The 12199-nt window shown below is 38.0% G+C and overlaps 1 protein-coding gene across 1 annotated transcript in view; it reads right to left on the reverse strand.

Annotated features, from left to right (window-relative positions):
• Nucleotides 1-12199, reverse strand: part of WDR43 (WD repeat domain 43) — a 49867-nt gene that overhangs the window by 36863 nt on the left and 805 nt on the right. Inside the window, exons 2-3 of the mRNA XM_008566400.1 lie at nt 5027-5164; nt 1006-1127 (exon numbers count right to left, since the gene is read on the reverse strand). Coding sequence (XP_008564622.1) covers nt 1006-1127; nt 5027-5164 — 260 coding nt within the window. The remainder of the gene's footprint in view (nt 1-1005; nt 1128-5026; nt 5165-12199) is intronic.

Consider the following 12199-nt stretch of genomic DNA (forward strand, 5'->3'; position numbering starts at 1 on the left):
CATAGAAATTAAAACCCCAACAAAGTAGTTTTAGTACAGTAGAAAAACACTGTACCAGAACTCAAAAGAGCGAGATTGGAATCCCTTCTCTGCCATTTATTAGCTGTAGGTCCATGGACATCATTATCCTTTTTAGGGTCCTCATCTACACAATAAGTTGAGCTATATTCAAGTGTCCATATCTATTGAGCATCTACTATACAGCCAATCACAGAATTACATGACTGAACTGTAACAGTTGTCTATAATTTTTATCTATGACACTTAAGATAAGGCTCTAAAGACACTCTGGCCCATACCCTCTACCATCCATTATGCCCTAGTATCCCCCTCCTCTAAATTAGTTTACTCAATGCCAAGTAAATCCTTCACTTTCCTGACACCTAGCCTTTGCTCTGGCCATCTCCCCACCTTCCTTTTCCCACCCTTAAAAGGATTCTCCCACCCTCCTCTATCCAAATCTTATCTTAGAAGGTCCAACTGAAATCCTATCACTTCCCCCAAGCCTTCCCAACACTACCCCACTCATCTGACAAGTAATCACATGCTACCTTATAATACTTCTCATATAGTTATTTTACTCTTGTACCACTTTTAGTTTTTATGTATTAAAATCTTCCATGCCCAATTGATTGGAAATTGAGAATGGGCTCTATAACCTTATTAATGTCTACATTTCCCACTGTGTCCAGCATGCTTTGTCAAACTCGAACACACTCCAACAGTAACCAAGTCACCCCTCCAGTATTACAGAGCCATCAGTGTTACTCACCACTTAACTTTGCACGTCTGTATGTTCCATTCCACAATATGTTTATCATCTGAACAACTATATAAACAGCCACTGTCTTGATGCNCCAATTGATTGGAAATTGAGAATGGGCTCTATAACCTTATTAATGTCTACATTTCCCACTGTGTCCAGCATGCTTTGTCAAACTCTAACACACTCCAACAGTAACCAAGTCACCCCTCCAGTATTACAGAGCCATCAGTGTTACTCACCACTTAACTTTGCACGTCTGTACGTTCCATTCCACAATATGTTTATCATCTGAACAACTATATAAACAGCCACTGTCTTGATGCCACTGTATGCAATTGACTCTGTTGTCATGTCCACCACTCTGCAGATTAAAAAAAAGATTAAAGAAAAGAAAAATAAAACTCGTCTTATATAATATGTAATGTAAACCCTGCAGTCATTACCAAACAGTTAACTAAAATGTTAGGACTTAACCTAACTAAGCCTTAACCTACATCTATCCATTTTAGTTTCCCAGTGTCAAAAATGAGATAACCCAGCTAGAACTTAAATCAAAATGTTAACTTCCCTTCTCCTTTATTAGAAAATCCTAGTTCCATGTCCTAAGTCAAAGGATATTAGTCCTAAATGCTATTTGCTTTTGCCAGGAATGCCAGTTCTAAGCATGACAAAATACTCTATGAACAGTGGCAAAAAGTTTATAACACTTGAATGACCTAGTAAAATCAAATCAGAATCCAAAATCAACCCTTAACAGTAAAAATAAAATCTAATCAAAAATATCCTTGAAAAACTCTTTTTAAAAATGTTCCAGGGCCGGCCCGGTGGCGCACTGCTATAGTGCGCTGCTTGGGAAGCGCGGCTACGCTCCCGCCGAGGGTTTGGATCCCACATACAGACTGGTTCCCGCTCACTCGCTGAGCGAGGCGCGGGAGCAACACCGAGGGTTGCGATCCCGTTGCCGGACACGGAAAAAGACAAAAAGGAAAAAAAAAAAAATGTTCCAAACCTACCTCTCAAAAGAGAAATCAGTTACTTCAGGAAACATTAAATGTTTCCTTGTGTTATGGACCATACCACATAAACAATACTTTAAACATACAGAGCATACATTGCAAGATGCTTGCTCACTTGGAGGAATATAGGAATAGAGACATTAAATGGGGAAGAGCTAATTCAAGTCTTTCATCTAATTCACATTCTAGGACAAACTCACTCAGCAGAATGAGGTGCTAAACCACCTACGTAATTTTCACTGTCTACCTGAATTCACATAAGGTAAATACACATACAACAAAACACCACTATATACTAAGAAACTATGTATCTAAACTTAGAATAAAAGTAATCATTCAAAATCACTGAAGTTTCTTCCAAATAAGCTAACACCAAAGTCTGAGGTCCGATCCCTGTAACTGCCTGTGAAAAACAAGATAAACAAATAAGACTGCTCCCACTTTGAAAGAAAAATAATTTTAAATGCTAAGTTACTAACCTCCCCTCTTATCAGCTATCTACTCAAAGACCTAAGTCTTATACATATACAAAGAATTAAACAAAGGATATGAACAGATAAATTCCACAGAAAGAATTCAGTAAGAAAACATATTAAAATATTCAATCTTGTTAGTAATCAAAGAAATACAAATCAAAACAAACTGGCATTCAGTCTGTTCATTTAGAAATTTGCTTAGCATTATAATGCCCATGTTGGTGAGGATATAGGAAAAATGGCACTATAATATCAATCTTGTTAGTAATCAAAGAAATACAAATCAAAACAAACTGGCATTCAGTCTGTTCATTTAGCAATTTGCTTAGCATTATAATGCCCATGTTGGTGAGGATATAGGAAAAATGGCACTATAATATACTGCTAGGGGCACTGAAAATTAGCATGGCCTTTTGGAAAGCAATCTGGCAATGTGTCTGCTCACTTGACAAACATTCACTAAATACCAATTACGTGCCAGGCACTTTCAATATAATATCACAAGGTCTTAATAAAGTCATGCAAGGTAGGTTGGATATACCTATTTAAAAGAATGAGAAATTAAATTACTTATCCATGATCAGATAACTAGTAAAATTCAACCTCGGGACAGACTAGCTCTAAAGCCTGCTCCCTTTCTACATCACCATACCATCCCAGCATCCCTCACCCTGACCTTTGGTTCCTTTTTGATAAATTCACCCCTATCAAACACATTTTTACTATCCTGTGGGGTACCAAAATGATTTGAAAAGGAGTTCCAAGCTCCATCAGCATCATGCCTGCAACCGCAGAAGCTGAATAAAGCAAATATCACACTGCACAGGATGCTAGGTACTTGCTGACCGCAAAAGACTGACCAAATCAAGGGATGGGCTTCCATCTACACTGGGGGTAGCAGCCCACCTGAGGACCACACTTGACTTAAAATAGAAGACAGAAGAATAAAGGGAGAATACCTTCTTGCTATACAGCTCTCTGAATGCTTTAAATTTTTTTTACAGTTGTTATTTTCATAATCTTTAATATAAAAACAAGTAAATATTTCTAAATGTGGATTTAAAGTCAGATAAAATTTTTCATTTACCAAATTAGCTATTTTTTTGTTACTGTTGTTGTTGCTAATGGGATATTCAGTGGTGGCAATGACACTGTTGAAATACAGGTACAGTTGTCCCCAGTTGATTCTGGAACCTCTGGCAGATCCCTAAATCAATGGATGCTCTAGTTCCTTATATAAATAGCATAGTACAGTACCATCCTTCAATTGATGATTTAAGTACAAATTGGAAAAACTCTTTCAGAAAGTATTATTATACTATGTATACAGCCTTTAACGTTCGAAACCTTTGACTCACTACAGGTTAGTAATTCTGAAATCACTGTTTACAAAAAAAAAAAAAATTGGAAACCCCCAAATGGTCAATAACAGTTAAACAACAAATGCACTATCCAATTTAGTGGGATTCTAGGCAGTCATTAAAAATGTTCTTGAAATGGGGCCGGCCCGTGGCTCACTTGGTAGGGTGTGGTGCTGCTAACACCAAGGCCATGGGTTCAGATCCCTATATAGGGATGGCCGATTAGCTCACTTGGGAGAGAGCGGTGCTGACAACACCAAGTCAAGGGTTAAGATCCCCTTACTGGTCATCTTTAAAAAAAAAAAAAAAAATGTTCTTGGCAAGAATGAAAATTGTGTATGTTGCAATTTAATGAAAAAGAAAATCAGGATATAAAATAGATGAGCAGAGAGAAGCCAACTATATTTGTTAAATATATGCATAAGTGAAGAAATATATAAACTATTAACAGTGGATCTCTTGGTAATAGATTTAGGCATAATTTTTTTCCTTCTTCAACTTTACAAATCCTGTGTATGGATGTTACTTAAAACAGAAAATTCAATTGTTTTATTCATACATACAGAAAGCATTCGTACATACAGGAGTCCAGTGAACAACAAAACACAGTATAATACTGTCTTAAACAAATTATACCAGTTAAGTTAATGTTTTCCAGCATCACACCCACCCGTCTATACTCTGCTGTGTGATGTTGGTTGGGGCTGGGACTCCACAAATCACATTTCTGCTTTGCCAGCTGGATCCACAGGCTCTGCCAATAGGGGGTGCTAGAGGGAGACATGGCTGTAGAGGGAACAGAGACTTGTTGCTGTCTCCTTGTTTGCATTATCCCTTCACCTCGGTGCTGGCAATTCCCTCCAGCAGCAGGTGAACCCAATATGCAATTTTTCCAACACAGAGAGAACCAGTCTCCAACTCCCTTCAAAGACACCAGCACCAGGCAGCCAGAGCACTCTAGTCAGCTTGAGGTCTGGACCCATGCCCTTGTGGCCATTCCTCAAGAAACAGCAACACCAACAGAGAGACACCTGATCCTAGAAGGTCTCAGATTCAGCAATAATTCCAACTGCCTCCACTGTTCCCCTAGCCCAAGAGGTGGTGAGCCGCTTCCTGCAGTGGCTACCTATGATACCTTAGAGTTCTCCTGACCCTTCCCTATTTTAAATCTAGTCAATGATTCCTCACACTCTGACCCACAATAAGGATGATGTTACCTATTATATAGCTTTTATCAAATATTACTATTTAGTTATTTAAATGCAGAAAGTAAACTCTCCATACAGCTCGGATCTCATTGTATACCTTGAAGTGTTCTGTTTTCAATTATCTCTAATAATCAGTTTCCCTGTCATATCTTTTATATAAAATATACATATACACACACACACACACACACACACTTACTATTAATTTACTGTGTAATTCTCCTTTTACTGTACTGTATAATAAAATGCTACCAACTGCTGTACCAAGAGCCAACAAGTCAACCTGGTCACTCGTTCCTACAGCTTCTGACTTCCTTTTTTTCCTCTGGGGACTTTCCTGGAAAAAAGAAAAACAATGTTTTTATTTAGTATTTCAAACACTGAAACATCGTTAATGCATAAATACAAATCCCATTAGCCCACAAAAGATGCTTTTAAAAAAGCTGAGGGGGGGGGCCACTCTCAGGTGATTTCTTTCTCACTATTAAAAAATAAAATCAGGACTTAGCTCTGTTGGTTAAAACAGAGCTTTATAACACCAAAGTCAAGGGTTCAATCCCCTTACCAGCCAGCTGCCAAAAAAATTTTTTTTAAATCACTCCAAAGGGAAGAGAAGCTCCTAAATCTGTCCCGTTTCCTACCCTTCTGAAAGGATGGCAGCAAATAGGACAACTTGGTATGTTCTTCATACTCTTTTAACTGGTCCAAGCAGACTTTATACTGCTTCTATTCAGAAATAGACCACCCCTCTCCTGAAAGGTCCAAGTGAAGCCTCCACTGCCCAAGCAAAGAGATCCATACCAGAGGATCCATTTGAATCCACAGATTAAAATCTAAGTTTCCAACTCTTCCCTTTTTTCCGCTAATCTTTCCTCAAATTCTAACTTAGCTGTCAGGAAGGGGGACCCAAACATTTTTATATTTATAAACATGCATTAACTTCAATTTGAGTCAACAAATAGTTATAACTAGTAGAGCAGCGCACAGCACACACTAGAGAAGTTGCTGCACTAACTGATCAAGGGCTAGTATGGGAGTTCAATGCTGGCTCAGTGTTTCCAACGACTTAAGAGGCATAAGTTTCAATCTAGTGGTGAATGCCACAAGACTTACTTCAAAAGTGATGCTAACAGCTCGTGTCTGCCTATCAAAAAGACAATCAATGATCATAACTTAAGAATACTACATCATTCCCCCACTGCAAAATTTGAGTGGCTTAAAAAAAGAATGTAACAGTTTATAATGCTGAAAATTTATTTGATTTCAGAACTTCTCTTCCATGTGGTTTTTTTTAAACCTGCATGTTTTAGCATAAAGAAGCTCTGAGAAAGTCATTCTTTTAGTGTAAAACAGACCAATACCATAGAAAAGAGAACATTTTCTTAATAGTCCAGGATCTTTGTTCTACAGCACACACACACAAAAAGGAAGCCCAGAATACACAAAAATCTGCTCAATCCGAAAGCCACCAATGACAACTACAATGATATCAGTGCATAAAGAACATCAGGGAGTAGATTTATAAAGGATTTTCCATTTTTTTATTTTAGTTATCTCAGGAGGTGTTACATTTGAAGAATTTGATTCATTGGACACACTTAAACAAAAAGCAAAAGATTTAACCAAAAAATCTAACTTTTTACTTACAGAAAAAATACACGTTTTGCAAATCCTCAGAAATGTTATCTATATTAATAAACCCAAAAGAGAAGTTACAACTAAAAGCCAAAGTATAAAGTCTGATGGTGTCATCAGTAACATTTAATTTGCTTGAAACATTGAAACCTTAGCATTCGGAATGTCCTAGGTCTCACCTTCAGTTACGTGAATTTCTAAAGCTACCTTTGAATGATACAAGAGGGCAATTGTGATTTCTTTTTTTTTGTCTTTTTCCGTGTCCGGCAACGGATCGCAACCCTCAGTGTCGCCCCCGTACCGGACCGGGACCGGCAACAGGATCGCAGCCCTCGGCGTTGCTCCCGCGCCTCACTCAGCCAGTGAGCAGGAACCGGTCTGTATGTGGGATCCGAACCCTCGGCGGGAGTGCCGCCGCGCTTCCCAAGCGGCGCACTATAGCAGTGCGCCACCGGGCCGGCCTGGCAATTGTGATTTCTGCATAAGATTATGAACACAAACACCTATTTCAGGCAACGACAGTGGGGGGAAGTAGATTAAGGTACCACTATACCACGACAGTTCAAAAAGTTCATGGATACGAATCTTTCCATGAATTTTTTGAGGACCTCTCATACTATCTCATCAGAAAATGCTAAAAGATTCCAGAAAATATGTCTACTACTCTTGGTTTACCTAAATCAAATCAAAATTATCTATGCTGAGGTTTCTCAATGTATGAAACAAAGGCTGATCCAAATATGTATATGCTTTACAGCAAATTTGAATTTGCATATAACAGCACAAAGAAATTTTAGAAATTAAATGGTAACACACTCAAAGCCCTAATTTCTCTATCTGCAAAATACGTATTTTTGGTAGAAGCAAGCAGGTGGAAGGAGTATCCACAGGATTCATGCCCAACTTTGAGGATCACTGGTATAAATCTAAATAATAACCCAATTAATTAATGTAATCTCAAAGAACTATTGACTGGAATATTTTTCAGGGCTGGATGATATATATTTATTTATTCATTTATTTGTGGCACCTGGCTGGTGCCGGGACCCGACATAAGTTGTTTTTTTTTTTTGGGGGGGGGGGTTTGTTTCATTTTGTTTTGGATTTTTTTGGCAGCTGGCTGGTACAGGGATCTGAACCCTGGATATCTTTTAAAAACTAACTTCTCATATGGGAGGATGAGCATGTCCAAACAGGTAACACATCAACCATATCAAAAGTTTATATAACCAATGTGCATTTTAGTGAAATCTAATATTTAAAGAATTACCCCATACTAAATATTTCTGAAATCAAGAGTTTAGTACTACTGATGATTGTAGATTATGACAGATCTTTACTGGCATTTACTATCTGAATATATTACTCCTGTGATCAAAAAGCTTCAACGACTAGCCAGAGAAGAATAAATCAATATAAACAAGTCTATGGCATTCAAAAGTACCCACAACTCAGCTTTTCCAACCTCATCTCCAATTCCGCCCTTACATCACACTCCCTAAACACGCACACACTTTCCCCATTTTGCTTTTACTTTTCCCTACTCACCTCAATTTTCACTGGTTAAAAATCCTACCCATGCTTCAAGGCCCACCTCAAACAGTCTCCTCCACAGAAACCTCTTCTTTCTCTTAAGGCACAAGTCATACTTGCATTCGACATGGTAAATCTGAATTATCTTTATTTCTTCTTTCACACCTTAGTCATACTCAGTTTTTTTCCTCTAAAGTGCCTAGCACAATGCCGTGTGCACACTGATTACATATGTAAATATATAAAGTAATGAAAAAGGTAGGCTAAAAATTTAGTTCATATATTTGTATTTGGAAAATCTCAGTTCCTGAAGACACCGGGAGTAAAGACCAAAAGAAGGTGATCTCTTAAAACTGAGGAGTCTTTCCCAACATGTAGAGCAGACTGAACTAAGCAATAAATACCAAAACCTGTCTGATGAAAGCTTGTCAGCATTTGATCCAGAAAGCAATCAGAAGGCTGAGGGAGAGTCTGAATGGCACACGGGGATGGTTTATAAAAGAAAGTAGTACAGACAAGGTAAAGACAAAGAGAAAACAACGCACATCCAGGTGATGAGAAGACTTAAGATCCCAGAGTAAGAAGAGTTTACACGGAGAGCCAGTACACACACTCAAAAAAAATTATACATATATAACCGAAACAAGTTTCACAGAAAAACTTATCCTCACCATGGATAATACTCTATTTTCCATTCTATTTCATTTTGTTAATGCTGTCACAACCCAATATATCTATTTCACAATCCACTAATGGATCAAAACCTACTTCTGAAAAATACTGACTTGTAGACACTGAAAATTATGTCCAAGATTTAAGTCTGTCTGCAATTAGTCTCCTATTCCATTGCTTTGCCTACCTTACTATCACTCTGGCATGTGTGTACGTTTCATGAATAAGTGAACAAAATTCGAATTACATACAGTATTTATAACAAAACAAATTCTAATACAGAAACTTCTATTTCAGACAATCAGATCTAATCTGCAACTTTTACCTTCTTTTGAAGTTTAAATATTGCAGAGACCTCAAAAACAGAGCACTGTACAGGAACACTCTGAATCATGCTACATATCCAAGGGGTGGCAATGGGGATACTCAGTTCAGATTTTTCCTGGAAACATCCTTAATGCTACCACGCTTGTCCTGTCCAATGTCTGAAATGCCACATACTTCATTCAATAAGTACAGTACAGGTCATCTTAAGTGCAGTGGCAGCAAAGCAGCATAAACACATTTACTGTGATAGCCAATAGTAGAGAAGGTCTGTTCCTCCAGGGCTCAACAACAGTTAAGGAAGAAAAAGTACAGGTTTGGGAGAAATAAGGGGGCAGTTCAACAGCAGGGTCAGTTCCTAGGTGCTCAGCCACTTATACCCATGGCTTTGGCATGTAATATAACATCTCAGCCTCAGTTTACACATATAAACCTGATGAGCTCTAAAAATAGCATCCATCCAGAGCCCATCAATCTGTTTCCTTGTCATCATTAGAGGCCCCCTTCCCCAGGCTCTATCAACCAAATGGAATAATCAGCTATATAATATGTATAAAAACCCTCTAAAAACTATTGTGGCATAAATTCAAACTATTGTAATCATTCTGTGCCAAAGAACAAACAGCAGAAAAAAAAGAAGAATCTAATTTCTTTAAACATTTATGAACCACTACCTTAACCTGTTACTCAAGAAATCTAGCACGAACTCATTTTTCTCCATTGATAAAAGTATCATAACCATGCTTTGTCCTCAAGTGGCAAATTGCCAATTACTAAACCAAATATTTATGAACCACTACCTTAACCTGTTACTCAAGAAATCTAGCACGAACTCATTTTTCTCCATCGATAAAAGTATCATAACCATGCTTTGTCCTCAAGTGGCAAATTGCCAATTACTAAACCAAATGCAGGATACTCCTACAAACTGATTTGCTTTGGGGAATACAGCATTAAATGATAAAACAAGTCCAGACAGAACACGCACTGATTCATTTAATAATAACATTAATTGAGCACTTATGACATGCCAGTCCATACTACACCAGTCATATACACTGCCTCATTTAATTCTGAGGACCCGCTATTTCATGTTTGAGAGTATGTCACGTTTGAGTATGTCATATGTCAGGACCTTAACAAAATGAGGAGAACATGGGCTTCTGAATAACATTCTTTTCATGCCTCATACTCTTAACCTCAAAGATGTAAATAAAAGAGTTTAATAAGATGAGAGAATCTTAAAACTTAAGTGGCAAGGAACATGGTCTGGGAGCAGAGGTTAAAGCAGTTGCTACAAATGACTTCTTTTTTAATTCTACACCATAATAGATGTGCAAAATTTGTCTTAATAAAAGAAAACTGCCTCTCTTCCTAATTTTCAAGTAAAATTGATGATCCAGGGGCACACATCTCCAAGATGATGGTGGCTGAATGTCTCTACTCTCTCTGAACGTCCTCCCTGCTCTCAGTTCTGTGACAAAGTAAACTGTGTAAGGACATTGGACCAGAAGCCAGAGTACCCTGACTCTAGTAGCCACAACTTTATTGGTTATTAAGTCTTTGATCAAGTCAATTACCTCTGTTAGCTCTGATTCTCAGTTTTTTAAAATGCAATAATTTTAGGGCATTTCACAGTTGTGTGGCTAAAATGAGAGTGTGCAGGTGAGAGAATACTGAAACCTATAAAAACTTTTATTAACGTAGTCCAAATCTCATTTTTCAATGGGGCTCTCAAAATTAAAGCCACTTGCTCTATATGACAAAAATAAGTTTGAGTTGAGTCCTGGTTATGACACTGAATCTAGTTACTTTTCTACTGTATCACAGTGTTCTATATAATCCCAAACTATTACTTCTAATTTGAAGACTAGGAAAAAGATTCATTCCTGGACATACAATATGACTGGAAGTCAACAGAAAAGCAAAGTGAGTAACAAGTTTTTGCCAACCTAATATTAACTAACTGTCGCAGATAACCAAAAATTGAGCTCTAAAGACCTGAGTTCTAGTCGTGATTCCATTTCTGGCTTTATGCAAGTTGCTTAGTTTTCCAGAGCCTCAGTTTCTTCTCCCCAAACAAGACAAAAAATTCCTTTCTTATCTACTTTTCAGGACTAACCATACAACTACAAGATATTAATAACAATAATTAAACTAAAAACTTATAACACACACCAAGAACTAGTCAAAGTGCTTCCTGCATTATTAAAGACACTAAACTTCACAACCACTCTATGAAGTAGGTACTCTATTAGCCCCATTTTATAAATGGGGAACTAGAAGCACAATTACTACAATGAAGCAGAGTTTGGATTCAAACATAGGCAGTACAGTTTGGGTCCATGCATCTACCTAACCATTGCTCCATACTTCTCTCAGCATTATTATTACCACTTTAGAGGGCTGTTAAAACACAAACACAGAAAAAATTTTTGAAAAGGAAAAATATGCAGAGTGCTGTAGTTTTAACAATGACAACTATGATTTTTTTTTACAAGTCCAAGTTTTGTGATTGACTTATAAACCCTGATAGGTTTCTTTTATTAGTGAACAAGAAAAACCATGAAAATGTAGCCTAAAATCTGAAAAATATCTAAACATACACACCCATAGTATAGCAAGTTAGAAGTATTCCTATTTCCAACCCAAATATTTAGCAGAAGTTTCCCCAGGTAGTGAGATGGGAGTAAGATCTATCCTAAATACGCGCTTTTGCAGTTTTACACATACGTACAGCTAAACGCCGCACACCTCACGGTACCTTAAGCTTCCAAACCACGCTGAAGTGATTCGGTTTGGCTACTCTATAACTGCAGTAACCACGTGCGTGTGACTTAGAGCATATGTAGCCGAGTGACTCAACAGTGAATGGCATTTACCTGAGACAGGTCCCTAACAATGAAAAGCCTCCCCTAACTCAGCAGTTTCCCATGTGGGAGAAACTTCACCTGGCTCATACCACAATGATGAAGTCAAGTTACTACTTCGTTTTACCTCCACATCCTAACGCAGACTTTAAGGCCTGGGGGCGGGGGAGTGGCTAGAAAGGGGGAGCAAAACAGATTTTAAAAACAAAAAAACAAGAAGGCTGAGAATGAGAAGTAGTCTGGGAAAGTCAGAGTTTCAAGAGTGAAAGAGTCCCGCGACCTGGACGTGAAAGAGAACACGTGGTGAGCCTGTACCCAAGGCGGAGGGGGGGGGGGGG

Source organism: Galeopterus variegatus, unplaced genomic scaffold, assembly GCF_000696425.1.
Source record: "Galeopterus variegatus unplaced genomic scaffold, G_variegatus-3.0.2 Scaffold239, whole genome shotgun sequence".
In the NCBI taxonomy this organism is placed as follows: Eukaryota; Metazoa; Chordata; class Mammalia; order Dermoptera; family Cynocephalidae; genus Galeopterus; species Galeopterus variegatus.